This window comes from Echiichthys vipera, assembly GCF_963691815.1.
Source record: "Echiichthys vipera genome assembly, chromosome: 23".
NCBI classification, from domain to species: Eukaryota; Metazoa; Chordata; class Actinopteri; order Perciformes; family Trachinidae; genus Echiichthys; species Echiichthys vipera.
Window position 1 is genome coordinate 12,515,237 of NC_139848.1, and position 24,920 is coordinate 12,540,156.

The 24,920-nt window shown below is 43.4% G+C and overlaps 2 protein-coding genes across 3 annotated transcripts; one reads left to right on the forward strand and one right to left on the reverse strand.

The window, feature by feature from the left end:
* Positions 1 to 654: 654 nt before the first annotated feature.
* On the forward strand, positions 655 to 7,791 carry fam117ba (family with sequence similarity 117 member Ba; the record flags this gene model as incomplete). The annotated part of the gene is made up of 7 exons (XM_083938027.1): positions 655 to 675; positions 2,938 to 3,021; positions 3,182 to 3,292; positions 6,197 to 6,340; positions 6,545 to 6,752; positions 6,986 to 7,130; positions 7,431 to 7,791. 7 exons carry the CDS (start codon positions 655 to 657, stop codon positions 7,654 to 7,656), a joined length of 939 nt encoding a protein of 312 aa, XP_083794153.1. The 3' UTR covers positions 7,657 to 7,791.
* A 2,195-nt stretch (positions 7,792 to 9,986) lies between these two features.
* Positions 9,987 to 24,920, reverse strand: ical1 (islet cell autoantigen 1-like). Of its 2 annotated transcripts, XM_083937744.1 has the most exons (14): positions 24,852 to 24,920; positions 23,399 to 23,431; positions 23,125 to 23,299; positions 17,810 to 17,882; positions 17,321 to 17,444; positions 16,681 to 16,879; positions 16,285 to 16,410; positions 16,067 to 16,165; positions 15,890 to 15,975; positions 15,233 to 15,282; positions 14,060 to 14,269; positions 12,978 to 13,265; positions 12,784 to 12,879; positions 9,987 to 12,666 (listed from the first exon to the last, which is right to left on the reverse strand). In XM_083937744.1, exons 2-14 carry the CDS (start codon positions 23,407 to 23,409, stop codon positions 12,551 to 12,553), a joined length of 1,653 nt encoding a protein of 550 aa, XP_083793870.1. In that variant the 5' UTR covers positions 23,410 to 23,431; positions 24,852 to 24,920; the 3' UTR covers positions 9,987 to 12,550. The 2 variants fall into 2 exon arrangements, with proteins under 2 accessions (XP_083793870.1, XP_083793871.1); XM_083937745.1 differs by lacking the exon at positions 14,060 to 14,269.

Below are 24,920 nucleotides of genomic sequence, written 5' to 3' on the forward strand. Positions count from 1 at the left end.
AATGCAAAATTTGAGCCTGAAATTTGCTGATGCTGGCTGTTGCTACAGCTCCGAATCCGGGTCAGTCGGGCAGAAGCCAGCACCTGCCCACAGTGCCTCCTCCCCACCCCCCAACCCCCCCGTCTCTCTGCTTTAAGCTGTTTTAATGCCATTAACCAGAGGGCTGCGCAAGACTTAAAGGGGGGCATATCCGCTCGGCCCGGCACGGGACGGATTAACATCAATCTGGCACACACACTCATAGACACAAATGCGCGCACACACACAAACCTAGACAGACAGAGCAAGACAGTCATGAGCTTATCCTGCAAGCCAGCTGTGTATCCGTTGATTTGTTGATGTGTTGATGTGTTTACCATGTGTTAACAAATGACTTGTTTACATCTAGAGGCAGACCTAACTCATCTCGACTCCTCTCTCTCCCTCTTTTCCCCCTCAGACCGCATCAGTGGCCTTAACCTCCCGCATCTTCCTGTGGTTGCCCTCCACGTCCTCCGGCATCCCCCCCCTCTCCCTCCGAGCGCTCTGCTCCTCATTCTCCTCTCGGTCTCCCGCCATCGCGTCCAGCTGTGGCCCTCGCAGGGCGCGCTCGCTGGCTCTCACCTGACAGGTCCCTGGCCTCAGGACGACAGCCAGCACCAACAATCTCCCTACATGAGGGACAAAGCGACGCAGGTGAGTGCTGTTGGGGGGTTGCGATGTTTGGGTGGGTGGTGCATACGTTAAGTACCTAATAAACAAATGTAGACTGTAGAAAATACGCTATGACAACAAAAAACAGGACCAAACTTATATGATGAGATTAAATATTTATGCATTTTATATGTACTGTAGATTTGGTCAAATAAGAAAGAGTTTCATACGTTGAAAATTGACCTCTGCTTTATGAGATGTTGGGGAAGATTATATAACCGCCTTGTCTTGTTTCCCTTGTTTGAATTGTATCTTGCACATATATAGACAGTGCTAAATTGCCAGAGGTAGAGCTTCCAGAAATAAAGGACCCAGTGAGGTGCGTATATAAGTTGCATTCAAAACAAAGTCCCTTTGGAGAAATTATAAACACATATTGTCACTAAATATTAAATAGGACTAAGAGTCTACAGCTATGCTAACAGCTCTGCAATGCCTTTTTTTGACGCAGGTGCACTTTAAACTCAGCGCTGACATTAGCAATGCTAATATACGGCTGTGTAGCAGGTATAATGTTTGCCATGTTCATCTTAGTTTAGCATGTTAGCGTGCTAATATTTGCTGATAGGAGTGCCATCAGTTTTGCGGGATATTTGGTCATAAATCAAAGCATTGGACACATTTTATTCGAGAGGAAAAGTCAGAGGCAAAGCAAAGTCTGGAGGGTTCATCCTCTGGGGACAACGAACATTCATCTAATAATCGTTGAGATATTTTTAGTCCCAACCAACCGAAGACAAGCCACACTGAATGCTCGCAAGATGTATGTGTGTTTATGAAGCGCGCGGCCGATGCAAAGAGGTTGAGAGAGATTGCAGACGGTTGCATCATGATGCTGTGTTGCCTCTGACGATTACTCACAGACTGACTTTGAACCAAACTCAGGTCAAACACAAGCTGTACGGGGTTTCTTTGACAGCAGGTCGTCTCAGTCCAGCAACCATCAAGGGATGATCAAAGGGATATTTCAATATCACCTCAGGTGTTGTTTCTGTTATTTTTACTTTAGCTTAAAGCAGTTCTTACCTTTCTGGCATTTGTACACTTTTTTGTCATCATAAAATGCTCCTATGAAGTGTATTGCACACTAAAATGAAAATTCATCAACATTCAATTCTAATATATTTCTAATAAAAGGCTTTATTCGGTGTGTGCGACATGCAAGAAAGGTAAGGTATTCCTTGGCACACAGCTGCCATATAAAACCCACAATACTGAGAAGACGCTCTTAGCTACATTGTGGGTACTTGGCTGTTGCTGACGGGTTAAAACTAACTTTTTTTGATTGAATTTTGCAGGTAATCAAACAAGAAAAGGTCCAACAGTTGTACGGTGTATCAACGCATCCGAAAAACATTTTTAATCGTCCCAAATTTTCCCAAATTTTAAGTTGTTTCTTACTGATAATATAATGAAAACACAATACATTATGTTGATAAAATAATATATTTAGTTCCAGACTAGATTTGTTTAGCATGAAACCCAATTATATTGTTTTTAATTGTTCTTATTGTTTGTTTATTGCACCAAAAGGAGTTGCACAATTCCGTTGTATGCAATAAAATGACAATAAAGGCTGTTCAATTCTGTTTTATTCAAGATGACAACCATCACCCTCAGTCACAGAACTGTGGTCTACGTGACCTTCTTCCACTACTCCACCATTTTGATGTTATCACCAAGTGATGTCTGCTTTTAGCCCTTTGTCACAGCCTATGCCATCAGAAGTTTTCACTCTCACTTTATTTAATTCTAAGGACTGTTAGAGGCTTGTGCCCATATTCCCAAACCATTTGATCTTACCACTATGAGGACCTCTTAAAACCTGGCGAATTAAACTGGGAATGGCTGTTTTAAAAATATAGGTGTATGAGATATGCTTAATATGTTAGATGTTAGCTAGGAATCAGGACAATCCAATCAGCCTTAGCTACTCAGTCACATGCTTTTTTTTCCACTGGACACTTTGTTTTTTCTTACTTTAAACCTGATAACACAAAATAACCGCATGATTAAGGACAAAATACATTAGAAATGGAGTTTTATGACTAGTCTCATACGACGACGTCCCTATTATTCACCCCTTCAGACAAAAACTGGATTATGTGCATTGTTTATGGATTATTGAATCCAGGTCTGTTTTGTTTTTTTGTTACTTTTTTCCTCCCATGGTTCTCTCAATTGCTTTTTTTTGGTGCTTGCATTTGTAGCTCTAACCAGTGTTTGTTTATGTGTTTGTGTCAGACCCCCAGGGCCTGGGCAGATGAGAGGAGGAGGGGCTCTCACAAACGCTCGGCCTCCTGTGGGAGCACCGACCAACTCAAGGAGGTCAGTTTCTTTCCGGATTTCATCGCCCAAATAAAGATGGATAGAAAAACGTTTTTTTGTCTTGTAAATAAATGCGTTTTCTGAGCATTGTGCGGTAGTTATCACCCAACGTCTGTGTACATCTATAAGTCCGTCTGTGTGTCTGTGAAACTCTCTCCAGATTGCCAAATTGCGTCAGCAGCTTCAGCGCAGCAAACGCAGCAGCCGCCATCGCAGGGATAAAGACCGCAAGTCCCCGTTCAATGGCAGCCATACCATCATCCAATCGCAGGTAATCAATAGAGGCAGTAGGTTTGAGAGTGTGTGCGTGTGCGTGCGTGTGCTCGTGCACGTGTGCGTGCGCGTGCGTGTGTGTGTGCGCCTCAGTCTCTGAGAGGAACTAGGTTGGCTCCTTGGTCTGGAGAGTTTTGAGGACGCCCCACTTTTCCTCATGTCCCCGTTCAGCTCCTTGTGTATCTCCTGTTAATTTGAAACGTGGCGTGGGGATTTTTAAGGGGCCCCTGGTAAAAAAAAAAAAGTCAGTTAAATTGGGTTCACACACACACACACACACACACACACACTTACACGCTCTCAACGCCCACTCCTGTTATGTTGCTGCGTCGGTGACAGCAGCCGGAGCAGTCATACGCTCCCTGTGGAGTCTGCTGGAGCGCAGCTGTCCTGCTTTCTTGGCCTCCTCACGAGACAAAGAGAAAGGAGGTTTGGCTGAGTTATCATGAAACTTTTCTCACAATACCTCTGACAAGCTCATTAAGTGATACAAAGAGCCACCAGCTAACAGGGACACACTTCCAAAGTAACATGAAGAGGAAAAGTTTTCCTCATTTCCATAATCCGGCATCTATCGAATGCAAAAAGTCACATTTTTTTCCTTTGTTTAAAAGAGGGCAGGCAACTTAAATAACTTTATTTCGGATCAAATGTCCATTTATTTTTTTGTTACAAAAGGCGGAGTAAAGGGACCCAGGCGTATAAATTCATATTACAAAACATGTAGTATTCCTAAATGACCATTCAAAGTACAGTTTCGGTCCATGTGCGATGTGCAACAGTAATGAGGTGCCCAAAAGAGTGATTGATAAAAACGCAATCATGGAAAAATCATAATCGCCATTATTACGGTCAATATTGACGATTAACGATTATTTAACACGATTTCTCACTTGCTGACTTTGGACGCTTTGTGCACTTATTGAACTTTCAAGAAAATTCGATTCCCTTTAACTTTAAATATAATTAAACTGAAAAACAAATGAAATAATAAATGTTAAAAAAATATATATAAATAGAAATGAAAATATAATCGTGAATAAATAATGTAAAAATAACTAAATAAAAATAGATTTGATCAAAAAAAACATGTTGAAGTGAACTGCCACAACAAGCCATTGAAAACTCCTTATATGTATTATATATATTCAGCATTTTGGTAAACTAACAGGCACCGCTGAGACAAAATGAGAGCAATACTGTGAAATACGGTTTTATTTCGATTTTCTTGTTTTAATAATTGTTGGAAGGCTTTTCAAACATGCAGGCATAAAGCTGCTTGGTTGTGTGGGAGGAAGAAAATCACAACAGAGCTGTTATCATCGTAGTACACCGGTCTCTGTTCTAATTAATGCACTATTGCATGCATAGTGCCCTGTTGCTGAGAATGATTGAAATATTGATGATTTGTGGATACCCATGTTGGTATTTCAAGTGCAGCTGTCACTTCTCTTGTGTGGGCTGAGCAATAAGGCCAGAAATATGAAGCACATATTTATATTTTCCTGTCTGAGGCCACAGTTTCCAGCTCACTGCAGCTGAATAAAAAGTCAAAATGTCCGCTGCAACATCAACAAACAGCTGCAGAATCTATATGAACCTGTTCGCAGTCATTAGGGTCGCAAAGGGGCCGACACTCTCTGGTGAATTTCCAGAAACTTTCCATGGGAAGTTCAGGTGGGGAATTTTGGAAATATAATATTGTGGCAATTGCGTATATATTTAGACAAACTGTATCTTCTCAGGAGGGTGGCTGGAGTCTCCCTTAGAGAGAGGGGGAGAAGTTCAGCCATCAGTGAGGAACTCGGAGATGGGGAGGTGTTCCAGGCACGTCCAGCTGGGAGGAGGCCTCGGGGAAGACCCAGGACCAGGTGGAGAGATTATATCTCCACACTGGCCTGGGAACGCCTCTGGATCCCCAGTTAGAGCTGGTTAATGTGGCCCGGGAAAGGGAAGTTTGGGGTCCCCTGCTAAAGCTGCTGCCCCCGAGACCTGACCCCCGATAAGAGGCTGAAGAGGAGATGAGATGAGATGTATCATATCCAAACATAAATATCAACATTTTGTTGTGTCACAGGCAGACATAAAATGCAAAATAATTAAAAAAAAACACATTATAGTTCAACAGATTTATTTGTAAGTAGATCTTTATCAAGTTTTAATTGTTTTGTTGAACAATCAATTATTTCATTGAACAACAAAAACACAAGTTAAATACCCCCCCCCCCACACACACACACACACACACACACACACACACGCGCACACACGCGCGCACACACGCACACACACACACACACACACACACACACACACACACACACACACACACACACACACACACACACACACACACACACACACACACACAAGTAGAAATCCTCTGTGCATGTGATGGAGGAATGCACAAGACTTGTTGCCGCTCATGGAGGAATTGTCGGGGCAATCCTGAATAAGTCATAGAGTGTGGTCTTGACCTACTCTATATGTAAAGTGTCTGGAGATAACTTTTGATATGATTTGGCACTATAAATAAGATTGAAAAGAATTGATTGGTGTAAAGCATATACTGTATATTCTCAAGTGTACTTGCATGAAATCTGGATGTTTTAGTCCAGATCATGCTAAAATGTATTTTCCCCAACTATACTAAACCCCCGTAGAGGGCCAACTAATTCTCATGTGAAGTTCCCAACTTTGAAAATTCCCCCTTTTTTAAGAAGTTTACGGGTGGGGGACAGGGTGTTCAGGTGGAGATAGCAGGTCAACAGTAGATGCAACGTAGAAGTGGTTTCCATCATCTGAAAGCTGTGAACCCAAACATTCATTTGAGTTGACGGGTCGTCTGACTGTTAAAGGGTTAACTGCAAACCTGTGTGTTTGGGTCTTGTGTGTTTTGCAGTCGCCTATGCCCAAAACCATCCTGATACCCATCCCTATATCCAAGTCATCCGCCCCTCGTTTCCGCAACAGCGTGGAGGGCCTCAACCAGGAGATCGAGCGCATCATAATCCGAGACACCCCTGAAAAAGACGAGACCATCATTGTGAGTTCCGCTTCCTAAGAGATCGGGGTTTGGGGTGTTTTTAAAAATATAAAATGTTAGATGTTTCGTCCTTTCCTGAAGTTATTAACATTCAAGGTTTTTTTAAGGGTCCACACACCACCACTGTCCGCGGGATAAAAGCCCCCGCTGCAATGTTGTTATTGTGACCTCATTTGTGAGTGTGTGTGTGTGTGTGTTCGACAGCCGCAGGATGTCCCAGATGGGCACCGCGCGCCCCCACCCGTCCCCCCACAGCGCAGCAGCAGCACCCGCAGCATCGACACACAGACTCCCTCAGGGGGTGGCCTGAGCGGTAACCATAGCAATTGCAGTAGCCGTCCGGACTCCATCTCGCCCTCCTACCTCACCGTCCTCAATGACACGGGTGGAGGCAGCCCCTACGAGGACAAAGGTAACTGACACACACACACACACACACACACACACACACACACACACACACACACACACACACACACACACACACACACACCACATATTGAAGTGTATGAATTACATTGTGTGAAATGGATTTTTGTTTTGTCATGTTTGCATAAATTGTTCTACTTTGTTCCTTGTAACGTACAAACTAAATCAGTTCATTAATTCATCCATCTGTCGCTGACCCCGACCCCTGACCTCCAGTCTCCCCTCTCTTGCTGCCCTCAGAGCTGGGCCCCTGCTCCCCGCTGCCTAAATACGCCGCTTCTCCCAGACCCAACAACAGCTACATGTTCAAGAGAGAACCTCCAGAGGGCTGCGAGAAAGTCAAAGTGTCAGAGGACACCATGTGAGTAGAATAACACCCAAGACTATTGTTAATGGGGGGGGGGGGGTTCTCCACCACTGTGCCATTGGTTTTCGCTGTTAAGCTAGCAGAGTAAATGACCGCCGTCAGACGGATTGTGTCCCGGTATTGGGTATTAACTTTTATCTCCATGACCATGTGAATAAACGTGAGAAAACGCTCAATTTGTAGAACGAAAGTGTCGATAGAAAGAGACGATTGTTGTTCTTCACAAACTGTTAAAACACATCAGTGAGTCACACTGTTGCACTGGGTGACATATTCCTTCCTGTGTGTTTCCAGACCCAAAGCTCTGCAGGACATCCCTCCCTTCTTGTGCCCCGACCGCAACAAGGTCAACTTCATCCCCAACAGCGGCTCCGCCTTCTGCCTCGTCAGCATCCTCAAGCCCTTGCTCCCCGCCCCGGACCTCAACTTCCGCTCCGGGGTGGGCCTCCGGAGCCTGTCCCCGTCCCTCGTGCCTCTGTCCACCCAGCCCTGCCTCCTGGAGGAGCCCGAGAGCTTCTGACGGCCCAACGAGGGCTTTTAAGTCACCACGGCCCCCTCCCCTCCCCCCCTCCACAAAAGAACCCCCTTTCCATGAAATCAGAAAACATTTATTAGGAAACAACCCTTCTGCTCCAAAAAAAAATGCCTTCAGCATGCCAGCTAAGCTCTCTCTGATGTCCTTATCTTGTCGATAAAGCGCTTCCCACTGCCTCTCCTCCTCAGACGACTACAACGTGAGAGTCCTGCAGCCCCGTGCGGGGGGTTTGCGGCTAACATTTCATCGCTTTCTTCTACCTTTAGTGCTGGTTACGTTCCTGTTTTTTAGGAGGAAAAGGGCGAAAGGGACAGACTCTTTTATTTCATCGTATTATACCATGGCGCCTTTCCACGGACATATCTCTTTTTCTATCTGTAGTTATTTCTCTTGATATAAAATATGCCTTTCATTATTTCAACAAAAAAAAAAGAAGAAAAAAAAAAAAAGGCCGCTGCTGGCTTCCTCGGCGACTGAGAGTTTGACCACGGAGGCTTATTTTGGTGCTGCCGGATGTAACGTAGCAAAACTTGAACGGTCGCGACAAGGAGAAGTTAAAAAAAAAAAATGTGCCTGATATTTTAGACCGCTCAGTTTCGCTAAAACCAGCGTAGTGCTCTGATCATGTTTGTTTCTTTAGCATCGACACACATGATGTTTGCACTATGATGGCCGTAGATCCATAACGCAAAGGCAAGGGACAAGCAGAAAACACCTGTGACCTAAATCCAGACATCGGTTTTGCACTTTCATCAGCCGTTTGCGGTGAAAGCTGTAAACCTGGTCGAAGCCGGTCCCCTGCCGGGTTGGCGTGTATCTACGGGAAACACAGGCCAGGGCTATGATGTGTGCGGCGTGTTCAGCCTGTGTCTGCTTGCCCCCTCCTTCCCAAGCGCCAGCCTTTGCTCTAAAAATGTCCCTTTTTACTCCACGTCCATCACAACTCCCCGTTTTCCCCTCCTTTTTCCCAGCTCTTTCTCTCCTTTTCTTTCCCACACAGTCACTGTAATGCCCATTTCTTTTCCTTCTGTCTTGCTCAGCTAGTGTTGTTGTTAAATGTGTCCAGAAGGGCCTTACAGGACAGGCTCCCTCTGGCTAGCAGGGCCCTGAGCATGGAGAGGTTGGTGAACCCAAACGATAGTATTAGTAGTACTAGTATTTTAATGGAATGGTATTTCTCATACCCTTAAAGGTGCATTACACAATAAAAAAAGCAACAAAAAGTCCACATTTCCATTGTAACGGCGAGCTCCACCAATTAGAGACGTCACTGTTACGCTTACGGATTGTTGGCAGTGTAGTAGTTCTCCGTGAGATTAAGAATAAACCACGTTTTACTTAAACGAGGCTGATATCGCTCAGACTTGTCACATCTACCGGAGCATGAACCATCTTTTCAGAATCTCGTAGCACATGGTACGTCCACATGTGGCGGTTAAGACGTTCAGGGGCTTCTCCGTGAACCAACTCCTGCACCTTTTCTTTATTTCCCTCGTTTTAAAAGCAGAGAAAATAAAACAAATCGCCTAATTGAGAGTATTTGGTTGGTTGACAGCCTCTCCCTGCCTCAGCCCATCTTCCTGTAAATGTCATTACTACTTGACTGTGCCTGCTGCGGTGGGATAGGAATGTACTGGAATTGTAAATATAGAGGCACAATGTGTTTGTATTATGGGCTGACAAAGATATGTATCTGAATGAGTCAAAAATTGTACCATACCCCCCATGCTTTTTCCTCCGCTGAGTACTGTGAATTACTACGTTTCATTATTGTGAATAATAATGTATTTATTTATCAGGAGTGTCATTGGGTCTTCAGAGAGTTTTAATCAAGAATAGATTACATCGTCCATCTCAGGTTGTAGTGAATAGGATACAAAAAGATATACTAACTTCTCAGCGCACATAAACACTACTATTAAGAGAGCAAACCAACAGCTGCTATCTACGTAGCCTCCCTCACACAGTGGGAATCCTGAATGATGTAAACCTGTAGCAGAGTAGAAGTAGAGCGAAGTGTGGCTGTCGTTTATCCAGTAACCTGATTTGGCATGAGTAACGTTTCTGAAGGTGAAGAGACAAAGAGTTCTGTTCCAAAATGAGATCTCCACTTGCTGAAAAACAATCGCACCGAGCCACGTGTTCAGATTTGTCATCTCTAGATGTCTGTTTACAAAAGAAAAAGGAAAAAAAAGAGCAGATTCATACATGCGGAAACGCAGATTTATTTCAGATATCAACTCTTATCTTCTTCAGAGTGGATCAACAGCATTTTGGAATGAGGCTCGACGCAACGACTCTTTGTTTGCTTGTCCGGTTTATTGGAAACAGAACTGCCAAGTTGTCATCTGTTAATCCCCTCAAGTGAAATAAAAAGGCATAGTTGAATTAAATAAAGCATTTGTGATTGACTTGAGAGATACATTCCTTTTGTGTGTAAATCAAGAGTAAATAAAGTACAATACATGATGTGACAGAAAACGGTTTCCCTTGCGGATGAGGAGCATGAGTCAAGTTCCTTCCTGAGTCACATTAAAAGCAAAAAAAGAAAAGAAAAAGAAAGTAACAGTGTAGTAGGGTTGGATTTCACACCCTCAGAAAGCAGAGATAATAATATGCAGCTTGTATAAAAAGGTTTTTCTAAGTAGTGTTTTTCCCATGATCACCGTAGCTCCACGGAGTGAGACTAATACAGGCACACACACACACACACACACGTCAGAACTGAGGATTCGGTTTCAGTTGGTGCACGTAGATGTGACGTATCCATGAAACACGTTTCATAAATCCGACCCTACGTCTTTGTTTCGCAACTTCACTAAACCAACTCGTAAACATTCAGAAAAAGTCAGTCGTGGTATCCCCCTCCCCGGAAAACAACAAAATCAGTGGGAATTAAATCAATCGTATCACTTGGTAACAGTTCTCCAGTGTTGATTCTTTTCCATAAAACGACATTTCCAAAATTCATCCGTGAATTCTCAAAATACCCGGCACACAGTTAAAAATAGACAATTTTTTTTTTACCGTCATTTTAGTGATACGCAAAGTTTCTCAGTGTCCCGCACGACAACACAACTCTGATTTTGCGAATATAATCTGACAATAAATACATTCTTGGGGTGGTGTTATTTGCAGATTTATAGGATTTAAATAGCCCACCCACCCCCAAAAAAATAATCTAATCCTGTGTCCTACTTTAAAACTTCCTTCAAAAGAAGAACACGACAGAATAAAAGTTTCATCCTTCGCACGTTTTTTTCTTGGCCTTGGACGACAGATGGGACCGAAGATCATTTCGAACGCGTCCCATTTTTACCAGCGCGTTCAGAGCCGGTAGAACGCGGGACGAAGGTGCACAGATAAAAAGCCACAGAGAGTTTTACTGTGTGAATTTCCACTGTGGGTGTAACCCCGCTTCCAGAACGCTCCGGAGAGAACCGCGCAGGCCGAGTTCAGTGCTCCCTTTGGACCATTTAAAGACCGGAAACGGAGTGTTTTTCCTCACAGAGATCAATAAAGCATCACATTATCAAACTGATGGAGTCTTCGAGATCCAGAGTTTGTGCAGGAGTCTGTGTTACAAAGCATCTACCTTCACCTGGCTTCACTGAGCCTTAACATCAGTGACCCCGGAGAAAAATGTATTTCAATTTTTACCACGCATTTTAGCCGTCGACCACCAACTCGTAACGATCAAATCCCTTCAGCCTCAGCTGTACTTCTTGTTTAATGCTAGCGCGCTAAGCTAAGATGACTGAACATCAGTTATACCGGAGTATACCTGCTTAACGTTGACACGTTAACCGTTAGCTTGTCACCTCGTTGAGTCTAAAACGATTTAACACTCAAGCCGGAGCTGCAATAAAAAGGTACAATAACACAAGAAAAAGTCCGACTGTGATACCAGAAAACCTGAGATGAGCCCAAAGTTAGCTGGATAACCCACTAATCTCGCTAAATTAGCTGAATCCAATTGAATCTGTGTAGCTTGAGCTGTTTTTTGTGTGCGATTACAGGCTCAGGGTCCCATCTTATCATACACACACACTCATGTCTAATATACTGTACATATATACTGTATGCTCTTCATTCATACGTGACAGTCATGTGCTAAGTCATGTTTAAACAACATTAAGCAGTAAATAAAGATTGTTTTTTTTACATCCTGGGTCCCCTGTGTTGTGTACACACAGCAAACCGACACACACCAAACAACGCAAACATGAATGAAACACACAGAGCGCCAGTCGAAAAAATAAACCCGTAACCCAAAACATTCTCTCCGCAGAATCTGCAATACCTATGAGGTTCTACGTCTGTGTGAGTCAGTAGCTTCACATGTAGTTAACAGTCATTTACAAAGCTGCAGAGGGGAGAGCGTTTAACGATCCCCCAGTGTAGAACACCTTCCAGTGTCACACAAATGTATTTGCGTGTGAAGTGTGTATATGTGCACATCTGTCCTGGTAACAGAAACGCAGGTGTGTGTGCGCATCAATATCTGTGTGTGTGTGTGTTTCACTGTTAATGTGTGTTCTTCTACTTGGTTGTTGACATGAAACTTGCTGACATCAAGATCCTGTGAGACAAATCCCACTGCACGCACACAGACACCACACACAAAAGTTTACTTAGGTGACGTTTGGGGACATTACCCTGGAGACTAACCTAACTATAACTACTACTTGCTTTACCCTCAACAGACCTACCCACTGACACCAAAATCAGCATTTTCCAATATGGGGACACAGCCTTTGTCAATTGGACAAGCCCTTCTCGATAAACTGGTCTTTAGTCTGTCTCCAAATGTAGCCTAAGTTACACACACACACACACACACAGACACACACACACACACACAGACAGACAAACAGCTTTAGGCGTTGAGCAGCTCATCTGGGGAGCGTCCAATGGCGTCGGGGTTGGAGAGGGGGTCAAGGTCTGCGAACAGGTTGAACCAGGCCGACATGTCTTTGGATCCAGCTGGAGCAGCTGAACACACACACACACACACGTCATTAGAAGAAAGTTTAGGTTTAGCAGCTTGTTTTTGGTCATTAGATTAACTTTGTCTCAGAATATGGATAACTCCAAGTAACATGAGCATACCATTAGCTGCTGAACTTGGAGCCGGCTGAGATGATTGGTTCTGACCGGGCGGAGGCTGCAGAGGCTGGGCTTGGAACATAGGTGGGGTTGACCAGCCTAGGCGACAAAGCAGGCAGTTAGGAAGAGTAAACAAAAGTAAGTGGTCGGTGTGCTGCCGTGAGCTCATCCCTCCAGCAGAGGGCAGTGTGGCTGACCTGTAGAGCTCTGACTGTGATCCAGCAGCTGGGAGGGCAGGAATCCTGTGGGGCTGGGGGGGTTGGAGGGCGGACGTGCTGCCGGCCCGCCGCTACTCGCTGGTCCTGTGCTCGGCGGAGAAACGCTGGGAGGGTCAAACAGCCCGAAAGCATCCTGCCACTCTCTGCTGAACTCGTCGCTGGCCCCTGGACCCGGGCTGAGGAGGTCCTTAAGGAAAGCCATGTCGCCCCGCTCGCCGTCTTCCTCTTCCTGTCGCGCACCTGTCCCGGTGGTGTGGGGCGCGCCACCTGAGAGCAGACAGACAGTCAAATCCCAAATATGATAAAGGCTTTTTTGAGACTGTGGCCTCAAGCATTTGCTCTGAGGAAGGTCTAAATATTCAACGCCTGGCTTTAGGCTATATCAGCAAATACGTTGAGCTTTCTTTTTCTCCGTAGGAGTGTGTGGAACTTCTCAAAAAAAACTGTTGACACTAAACCTGTCTGTTGTGCCTGCAGAAGCAAATAGAGCTGGGGTTAACTGCTGTAGTGTGTTTGTGTTCAATAAAAAAGTACATTTCTGCAACTTCTTTGAGGACAATTCTTACTGTACAGGTTCATATATTTAATAACACACCAGGTTATAAGGGTTCCTTGTATAACTTGAAGCTTTTTTTTTCTGAAAATCTTTTTAATAATAAAGCACAATTGCTTTTGTAACTGAAATAAGCCTAACCAAAGTCAGTGGCGATCGCCAGCCCTGGGACAATGTCATTATTCTAAATTGACGCGTATACGATATGTATTGTGCCGTGGTCTCTGTATCGTGAGGTTGTAGTAAATACACAGGAGGGAACATCCAAGCATTGAGTCTCAGAAGTGAAAATGATTCTTGAGAAGTGTTGGGAAGAAGAGCCCCTCGCACCAGACGGCCACAGTGAATTCAGATCCAGAAGTGCAAGAGGAAGAAGAGTTTGAAACCCGGAGAGATTCGAACTTGTGCCACGACCAAGAAAAAAAAGTGAGATGGGAAAAGATGAGAAGCAGCGAGGCGGCTTGAAGTCAGAAGGCAGAAGGAACAGGAGACGGCAGGATGGGTATACCGATGGCGGGCGGCTGTGATGCGCTGGACTGCAGACTCCCGAAGCCCCAGGGCTCAGACGGGAGGTGGGGCAGGACAGGGACATTTGCTGGGGCTGGGAACTGAGACCCTTGCGGATGGCAGGCCATGAGCATCAGGTCGTCGCCGGGGCCCGCCGACAGTCCTCTGAAGTCGTGCGGGGCTGGAGTAGGTGTGGGAGTGTTTGGGTGCACTGAGGTCAAAGGATTACAAAAGCTAACGGCGTGCGGTCCACAGTCAGCAACAACAATCCCAAAGAACACACACAACGTACTATTTACACAAGTGCCGGCTAAGGACATTAACACACACAACCAACCATTAAGTTATATATTTTTTTGGAATAATCAATTATTGTTTTGTTTAAAAAAGGAGGAAAATACCAAACAAATAGATCCAGACCTTTTTTTACAGGGATTTATATTTATTTAAATGGTCAGCAACTCATACTAAAAATGATTTAACTTTTTTAATTCATGTTTTATTTTCAGCTTTCATTGTCTGGTTGACAAGTTATACGTTGTATTTATATTGCAGAATAATGTTAAACATTGGTTAATTAATGAAGAAAGCAGCTTTATATTTTCATTCTTAAATACGTATCGTTTTTTAAATTCCCAAATTGATCAGGCACTACAAAAAAATGCAATTTCCTGTAGCCCAAAAACATCAAATTGCCTGTTTTGTCTATAATTGTTGAACCCATCCTAGCTCTCTCTTTTTTTAATTGTTCTACATTAGTTCACTTGTTTCGTTAATGTTTTATTTTATAAATATATCAAACAGTTCATCACTGCCACTGATTTTCCTGTCCTTCCTTTTGCCTAAAACCCCCACTGTTCAGCTTGTACTTACTGAATCATGTCAACAGTGAGTAGCTCGGTGTGAAGTAACATTAAATTAAATATAGCTTTTTTTAACATTGTACGGTAAAAACGATCTCTCACGTCATTTTCTCAGTGTCATAGCTGATATTTGCTCTTCGCCTGCTCCCTACATGCCGCATCCTCGCAGTTTACCTTCACATTTTCCAGCAGAATGCCCCGGCTCATTCAATTTTGAAGGATCATGATTTTTTCATTCAAAAGGATTGTGCCTGAGAAAAAGTGGAACATTTGAAACTCTTGTTTGTAAGCCTACAGGGGGCAGCACGTACCTGCGCCGGAGACACTTCCTGATGGCTTGTCGTCATCCAAGGACACCAGACTGAGGAAGGAGGAAGGGAAAAAATGAGAAAGTGCCTTATCTAGCCTGCGAGACACGGTTTTGCTATTTTTAGCGATGCAGCAGCTTCTATTTGATTTGGAGTTGCAGTCTCAGGTTCACTATTATGACGCCCTCGACTACCACAGGGATCACTACTGATTGTTACATGTAGAAGCTGACACACACACACACGCACTTTTTTGTGAACATGGGCATTACATTGGATTGGTGTTTGAAGAAGACATAGCTGCAGTGATTGTGTGAAAATATACAAAGGACAGAGCAGACAGCGGAGTGAATTTTGAGGGCGGAGACAGTGTGTGTGTGTGTGTGTGTGTGTGTGTGTGTGTGTGTGTGTGTGTGTGTGTGTGTGTGTGTGATGACAGGGCAGAAGAGTAATAGCATGAAAACAGAGGCATTGTATGGCAGGAATAGGATACATGAGTATGTGTTAGGACTGGGTTCAAGAACACACAATAGGCTGCATTTTACTTTCTTTTATTTTGTGTGTGTGTGTGTGTGTGTGTGTGTGTGTGTGTGTGTGTGTGTGTGTGTGTGTGTGTGTGTGTGTGTGTGTGTGTGTGTGTGTGTGTGTGTGTGTTTTCACCTGTCCATGTTGCTCTGTAGTGCATTCTCTTTCTTGTCCTCTTTTTGCTGTGTGTCTGTTATTTCCTCCAGTGGGTCTCGCAGGTCCTGTAGGGGGGAAGAATACAGTTAACAGATAACTTATAAGGGTTTTCATACTGTGCTGGTGCTCCCTAGTGTCTCTTAAAATGTGAAGTACCTTGATTGTGGTGAACTGGTACGGTACATATCCTTGGAAGGCCTCGTGGATTCCTGTCATTGCGTGGGCCGTCTTCTCCCAGAACTGCAGCAGAGTGGTCTGCGGCGACGGTAAAAACACAGACATATAAAGACAATCGAGCGGGGTAGACGAATGCTACGTGTTGTACGTTAAGCGTAGGTTAACAGAGACGCAATGCGCTGCGGGCAGACACATACCTGATAGGTGCAGAGGGAGTGTGAAAGCATGTTACAGCGGCTTGCGCCTAGCATGTCGACCTTCTGACACACGTCGTTCTTCAGCTTCTCAAACTGGCCCTTCGTCCCTCTGACCTGGGTTTGGACCTGACGACAGAAAAAGAAAACGAGACAATGAAATATATACACGCGTACAAAATCGGACCCGCCGATTGAGCCGGACCAGCCTGCTTAACGGTTTCAGTAACCAATAAGAGCATCGATAAGGAGCCAAAATGATGCGTTTTATTAAGAGTAGTATCAATAAAACCCTAATTGTCCGGCCTCCTGAACAATATAATTGAATAGTACTGCTTTAGATCATTAAGAGAGTTGTCAACTTTCACCCTGATACACCCAAATAAGCGACTCTCCTACCTTGCGGAACTTTTCCAGTTGTTTGTAGGTGTCTGGGTCCAGTTCTTGGGAGACGTCTTTCATCCACAGCAGAGCTCCTCTGTACTCTGTGCGAGCCTTCTCCATACGACTGACTGTCAGGAGCGTGTCGGCGATGGCGCGCCGCCTGAACGTCTCCACTTCCTGGTGCAAGCGGTGCAGTGGCGGGCAAAGTGCCATCCTACGGAGAAAAGAAAAAACAGATACAATTTCAGAACGTTTCTCAGAATTAGGGGCGACCTCTAGCTCAACCAAGAGAGCGCAGAGGCATCCCCTTTCTCTCCCTGAATTCATGTTGGGGTGATTCTAGAGTCTTTTCGGACCCTGGGCAATGTAAACCTTTTTTTTTACATCAAAAGTGTACATTTGAGTTAAAAAACGTGTAATTCAAACATATTACTGTGAAAAAAATGGGTAAAAAACGCGGGTGGGGAGGTCAGGTCTTCTACTGTCACTGCAAACTTTGGCCATTGTCACTGCTGTAGTTAATAAAGGTAATAAAAAGCCATAAAATCTTTATTTGTGTTAAATATCACAAAATGAAAAAGATAGCTCAGGGCAAAAATAAGCAGGCAGCACGGTTATTCACTTCCAAGTTAAAGATTCTCTCTCTGCTGCTGACCTCTGCTTGGCGGAGGTGCACAGGGCCTTGCTGGTGGCGTCCATCATGTTGCCCGCCTTTGTGCGGTCGTGCTCAGCCTGGAAGCGCAGGAACAAGCCGAGCTCGTTCTCCTCCTGAGACAAGCCTGGGGGAAAGAGCTCAGGGTTTAAATCCCCCGTGTCAATAAGAGGACACGGTGGCTTAAAGAACAAAACTAAGTGAGAATAGAGACTGTTGACTGTTGCCCCGCGGTTGTGTTTTTATTTGTTTATTTCACAGTCAGATTACATATGCAGTAAAGAATTTGAATAAAAAGGTATTAGGCTAAGTGTTTTGTTTTGGTAGGGATGTAGCTTTATAGTTGACTTCCTCATACCAAGATATTTGGAGTAGTGAAGACCACAGTCCTGTTTCCAAAAAGCACATTAAGGCTAATATGATCATAAAATCCCTCTTACGAATCATCTTGAAGCTTTGTACATGTAAATATATTGTTTGACTGTCACTCACGTGTGATCCTGTGCTGGTACTTCTCGATGACCTTCATCAGCTCTGTGCAGGTCGACTGAACTGAGCGGAAAAACTGCGGAGACAAACGCCCCAGGTTAGAACATTGTGTAGTTTTGTGATTTTCCGCCAAGCCGCACACTTTCTTGCTTTTTGTCTAGCAGTCGACGGCCTCTCTTCCCATCTGGTAGACGACAACGGTGACTAAACGATGAGTGTGTGTCATAGCAACATACTGTACATTTCGAGGACACTCTGGTACTGCTGTCTGAAGGGAAATGGAAAGATTGGAGGATGAAGGGGTCAACGCGACTTTTAGAAAGTACACAGCATTCATCAGGCATGACGAGACATGTCCGTGTTGTGGACAGAGAGGGGTTTAGTAAGATACAGTAAAACTATTTGCAGTTGCAGCTGATGCATGGTCTCCCCTCTTTGTCGTGGGTAAAAATAATCGAAAGAATGATGGCTGAATTCCATTTAACTGCCTCGGTTTCAGGGTCCCGGTGTTGTTCATGTGGGCTCAAGGTCGCGGCTCACAGGGACACTTGAGTGGAACGCAGTTATTGTCATCAGTACTACCTGTTTTGCACTCTCCAGAAACAGGAGCTTGCAAATACGTCTGGTTTCCGGGCTTTTGTTTTTCCTACTGTGATCAGTCAAAATGTCTGCTCGTTAAAACGAAAAATGGCAGCTAAGCCAGATGCATGATGAGGTTAAACTTTGTCAGAATTCACTACTACTGAACTTCAATAGAACTGAACTCCATTACATTCGGGAATCGACTTGTATGGACTGCCTCTCAATATGGACATAGCCGGCTGCTAAGGCTTGTAGCATTGTAACAGTCTTTTTAATAAACTTCGGGTTTGCTAACTATGTTTTTGGTGCTTTGTTTTATGTGTAGGGACTCTTATCATGCTACTGCAGAGGTCTGGTGCTATTTTGAGCAGTATAAGTGGTTAAAAAAAGTCGTTTTGGATGGTTCAGTGCTCCTCCCCGAGCTACTCAGCGTTAGCCGTGTCTGGCTGCTAGTCACTATCTGAGATTTCCTTGTTAATCGTTGATGAACGAAAAAAATTGTGTCTATGGGTTATCTGATGTAGATTCATGCTGAAAAAGACCGTGGGGTCCAAGTGTCCGAGTGTCTGTGGTGACATTCCCGCGCAAAATTCAAATGCAGCGCTCTATTAGTGACACTGCTTACGTCAGTCAACAGCAGTTGGTCTGCACAGCTGGAGCTAGTCACTGAAGCGTGTGCTGCGTTTCATCGGAAATAGGGAACATACAGCTCCTGAGTCAGACTCGCTCGAATGTCTGAGGAAACAAGCCAGAAAATATTCACATTTAAGACGCTGTACTTAGAGAATTTCTAACAAAACCCCTATCAGACTTTGTTATTCAGTGGGAACGTATAAAAGAAGAGTAGGGTGCTGCCTGCTTCTCCTCCCTGCTTCCAGGCAGACTTAAAGAGAGCAGAGAGGAGGTGACTTGAACATGTGAAGTTACTGATTAACTCTATGATAAACAGCCACTGCCTTCAGTCTGCCTGCCTCAGCGGTGGCCGAACACCTGTCAGATCTCTGGCTGCGTACAGGTCACTGCTCCTGCACATCACGTTTTTTTAAAATGTTTATTAGTGAGATGACCGATGCTGATCGATCAGGATCATGTTTATCTACGGACAGCTGCTCGTCTGAGTCATGGCAGCATGGCGGATGGAAAAAAACAGAGGCAGATGGAGATAAACGCCTGCGTTTGAGCAGACACACGTTGCTACCATCACCCAGACAGAAGAAAAAGTGAGAGATATGGGATGTAATGAAATAATGATTCAATAAAAGGAGAAATTGGCTTTCAAAACGTAAAGCAAAAAACAAAAAGACTTAAGTTAATATGATGTTTTATTTAAGTAGCTCACAGGCCACAAAGCAAAAGCGGCAGAGATGAAATGTGAACGTGCGCCGAGTTGGGCGATGTGGTGATAAAACAGACAGAATCAGGTTAGCTGCGAGGCTGCCGTCCAGGAGCGACTCCCAATCTAATCTGCTCTGGTGGTTTGAGTGCTGTGCTGCTCCGCAGAGGGCTCAAGGGCTAGATGAAATTTATGAAGGAGAGATAGAGGAAAGCAAATACATTTTTTTTTTTTAAAGCAGATCCGCTCAGTGGCTCTCCTTCCGCCTGTCTTTTATCACCATCTTCCCTCACTTTGTCTCATCTGGGATACACGGAGGCACAATGAGAGACGACAGGACAGAAGAGCCCTGATCTTGTTCCAGAGCGAACAAAAGACTCGAGACTCTCTTGCAGCGCAGTGAAACTCTACCGCGTCCCCCGTCTCGCAGGACCAGACAGTCAGGCGGCCTGTCACAGTCAAATGCTAGCCAGCTTTCAGCCAATCCAAACTGTCTGCCCTCATTTGTGGCACCGCTGAGGAAGAACTGAGAGGCGGAGGAACAAACTGCACCCTGTTGACATAACGTTCACAGCTGTGATGCGGTGCGAGACATCTCACCTATAATTAGACCTCTAATAAGTAGGCGGCAAGAAAAGATCTTTGCAAACAATGGATACCTTGTGACAAGACACTGCTGATGAAATAAATCGGTTTAGATGATGTAGTTCTGTACGTCTCGACACATGATTTCATCACAATAGGATTCCATTGAAAGGGGATAAATTATCATATTGAATTACCACCACATTCCAGATGGAAATATTGTTTTATACGTCATCTCAATTATGATAACAACTAGCACATACTAACTCAAAACTTTCGAAAAACCTGCCTAGTATTCAATGGTGAACACATGAACTCGAGGCAACTTTTATTACATAGAGCCAACTAATTTCAATGCATCTGTTTCAATAACACTTGCATGACTGCAAACAAATGTATTTACACTGACTTTCACAAGCATGTCTCAAACTATCGACGTGCCGGCATTAGAAGCTGCTTCGCTGTTACTGAATCAGGGAAAAGGTTGTGGTAGGTTGGTAAGGGAACGTAGGCAGCAGTTATCATTTTGCCTGCACACCAGCGTCCGTGAAGTTTAGATTTTTGCACCAAAGTTCTTAAAAATTTTTTTTGAAAATACTTAAAAAATACTGACAAAATGTTTAATTTGTTACATATTAAAGTCATACAGTAGTATAAAGAAATAGACTTTACCATGTGGTTATTTCATATAGATATTTAATGAATTAGCAGAGAACATGCTATATCTATATTTATAAATATTGTTATCGATATTTTGGCCAAGCCCTAAAGTATTGTACTATTTATACTCCACTCTATTTATCTGTTACTAAACACTTTTCAAATTTAGATTTTACTTTAAAAAAAAAAGAAAACATTTGATGAGCTTATACAGTGCAACTCGTTTTTTAATGTTAACATTTTGGGCTTACAAAATAACAGCATCTAGTCATGTTTTAGAAGTCTCTAACTTTTCACCAAAGAGAAATTCCCCCTCGTACGGTTTCATTTCAAACGGTGGACGCTGAAAGAGCTGCTATTTCAAAGCAAGAAGGGAGGACAGTCCAGAAAATGAAGAGATATTTGTGAAGCAGAACGTATTTGCACCCATTCACACTCTCCCATTAATCATCTGAAGACCTCTCCGTTTGATCTTGTGACCCTTTGGTTGTGACCCCTAGGTTGAGAACCGGACTAGTGATCTGTACATTAAGTAGTCAAAACTAGCTCCACCTCAAGCAGCTACAACAGTCGAATGCTCATGTGCATCAACACTTCTGTACTAACAATCTAAAAATGGCATGTGTTATAGATCAGTCACAGGAGAAATGGTTCTTACTATTCACATACTTGTGAACTTTTACTTAAATAGGATTTTGGGTTCAGGATTTTTACTTGTATACGAATTGGAGAGGACAAACCAAACATGATCCACCTCGGGACAGGAAATGTCCAACAAGTAGTAGAAAACACCTATTAATGATGACACAGTGGCAGACGGAGTGGTGAGTCTTTACGTGAGAACATCTTTGACTTCAGGATACAACAAGAAACAGAAAGGAAGAACATTTAGGGGGGCATTCACTTTCATACTCCCTCACGTATATGTTGTGTTTGTTTACATGTGCTGTTCATGTGTAGACAGCTAGCTAGCTAAATCCTGATCATCCACAGAGCTACGGTTAAGTTCGATCAAACTTTTCCACCCTGTTACTGGATCAGTTTGACACCCATGGTCTACAGCAGGCATCTCCAATCCTGCTCCTGGACGGCCACTGTCCTGCATTTTTTAGGTTTCTCTCTGCTCTAACACACCTGATACTAATGCTCTGCTCGTTATCAAGCAGCTGTAGCTTGTCAGGGGTTTAATAATCTTTCAACTCAGGTGTGTTAGAGCAGGGAGAAACCTAAAACATGCAGGACAGTGGCCCTCCAGGAGAAGGATTGGAGATGCCTGGTCTACAGTGTTCCTACACCTTTTCCAAAGTCAAACTCAAGCACTTTTCAAACATTTCAAGGTGCATTTTTATGCTTTTCCAGCACCTTACAGCTATAGTAAACATAGTACATATTTGTATACAGCACAACACTCCGTATTCAGTATACTGATTATTCCACTTGTTCATCACATTAAATTAGAGGTTATTGTCGTAGAAACAACCAACATGATGTTTTGAGACAGTTTTCTACGAAAGGAAGACAAATGAAAAGAAAACCAAAAGACAGAGAAATAATCGCCCACTATTTTCATCATCTGTTGATCATCAAGTCATTTTTCTCATGCAAAAATGTCAGAAAATGCTGTTTCCAGTCTCTTGAATACAGAGATCTTCTTTTCTCTGTTATATCATATACGCCATACCACATATTATATTATTTCAAGCAGTTTCAAGCACTTTTCAGACCTTGAAAACACCACACTATAAGGGTTTTCAAGGGTTTCCAGCACATGTACGAACCTTGACTATAGGAAAATATGGATTTGGAAAATATGAAAAACATATCGACCAACCTCAGGCTCTCAAACTCTTATAAGTGGACTGGTTTATATTGGTCTATAGACGAGGACCATACGCATGCTGGAAACCCTTGAAAACCCTTGAATTTTAGTGTGGTGTTTTTAAGGGTTTCCAGCACGTGGACGAATCTTGTCTATAGACCAATATAAACCACTCTACCTCTAAGGATTTGAGAGCCTGAGATTGGACGATATGTTTAAACGCCATATTTCCCAAATCCATATTTCCTTTCAAAGGTTTAGGGGCCAAAATGTTGCTCCCTAGCAGGAATGACTTTGACTAAATATCACGTGGGTCTTAAAGCATCTCTCCTCTCCTACCTCAAGCTTGGCGTCCAGGTCGGCGTCCGAGGCCACAACGTACTCGTCCTCCTTCTTGCCCGTGGCTTTGATGAGGACCTGCTTGGTCTTCCAGAACTTCTTCTGCATGCGAGCCATGACCGAGCTGTCCTCGCCGAGCAGCGCCCGGCCACCGCTCAGCATGTCCCCTGGAAACCTGGAGCCCAGACGTTCGGTCAGCGGCACTCGTGATAACAGCAGTGTTTTGTGTCGTAATAAAGATAATGGTAGGGAAAGTGAGAATTTTTACACATACCCGTCCATCATTGGATATCAGCCTTCTTCTGTTCTGAAAACAAAGGAAATATAGAGATGGTGTTGTTTAAAAGCACAAGGAATTAAAAAAGGCATAAAAGTATAAAGTTATATCGTAACTGTAGCCGATGTCACAGATTGTCCATCGGGTTTCATCTTTTTTTTTTCTTTTTAAGGGTCCTCACTAGGCTTGCAAAGGGGCGGGGACTTGCCATGGGAAGTTTCAGGATGCGTACACCTTTTCCAAGCACTTTCCAAGCATTTTCAAGGTCCATTTTCAAGCTTTTCCAGCACCCTACAGCTGTGGTAAATTCCACATTTCGACAAATACATAGCCTACATATTGAAAATGATTATTTCACTTTTTTTAAATCACGTTAAAAGAGATGGTTTTATGCAATGAACAACTAGAAGGAGTACCAGAAGGATAAGACATTTTAAATACTTAAATTTATATTCTATAGCCATTTGTTCAAGCATTTTCAAGCACTTCATCCAAAATTAGAGCACTTTTCAAAACTTGAAAACACCACATTAAAATTAAAATGAACCCTGAAGTTTAGCTGGTGAATTTTGGATTTATTCCAACTTGGAAACTTTCCGTGGGAACTATGGGAATTTATGGGAATTCACTGGAAAATGGGGGTCATCTAAACAATAACATCTAAACATAAATATAAACATTTTGTATTATGATAGGCAGACATCAATGCAAAATATAATACAATTAAAAAAATATTACATTTTAAATGATTTTTTGGGGAAGTAGAACATTATCAAGTTTTAAATGATTTTATTGAGCAATCAATGATTTAATTGGATGATAAAAACATGACCCCACCCATCCATAAACTAAGTCAAATATCATATATAATACATAACACTCTAGCCATGAATACAAATGAGAGAAAAACGAAATGCTGCTGGTTTGCCTGTTGAATGGAGACATAGAAGGCTGACAGCTGTTTCCCCCACTGGATTATACTCGGGTTATAAGCAGTAAACGTGTTTCTGTGGCTGTGGGACAACAGCATCGGTGCTAAAGGCTAAAAAAAAGAAGCTAATCTAATGTGGTTCTTGGACACCTGCGACCAAAGGAGTGAAGGTAACTCAGGGCAGCTGGCTGTGGAGCAGGTGTTCAGTTACAAGGAAGGCTTCCTGGGTGACACGGAAAATAAAACTAAGAATTAAATGTGTCTTTCTGGTATTTATAGGTACTGTAAATACACCTATGCCGATGAGTAAAAGTCGAAATAACGGTAAATTATTGAAGAAAACCTGCCGGGAAACGCTAGAGAAGGAGCTCGTGAGCTAGCAGCAGTTTAGCTCGTAGCAAGTGTCGTGGCAAAAACAGGGATGTCGTGAAAACATTTAGCTAAAGAGACGAGACACTTCAACGAGTCGGTGTTTTTCTGTCACGGTCAGGTAATTTAATAAGGTGAGTGTACCTTTACCTTGTTTTTTAGGTTTGTCCGAGCATCTTAGCAGCGCAGCTCGGGCTAGCCTCCTCCGGTGATAGCAGC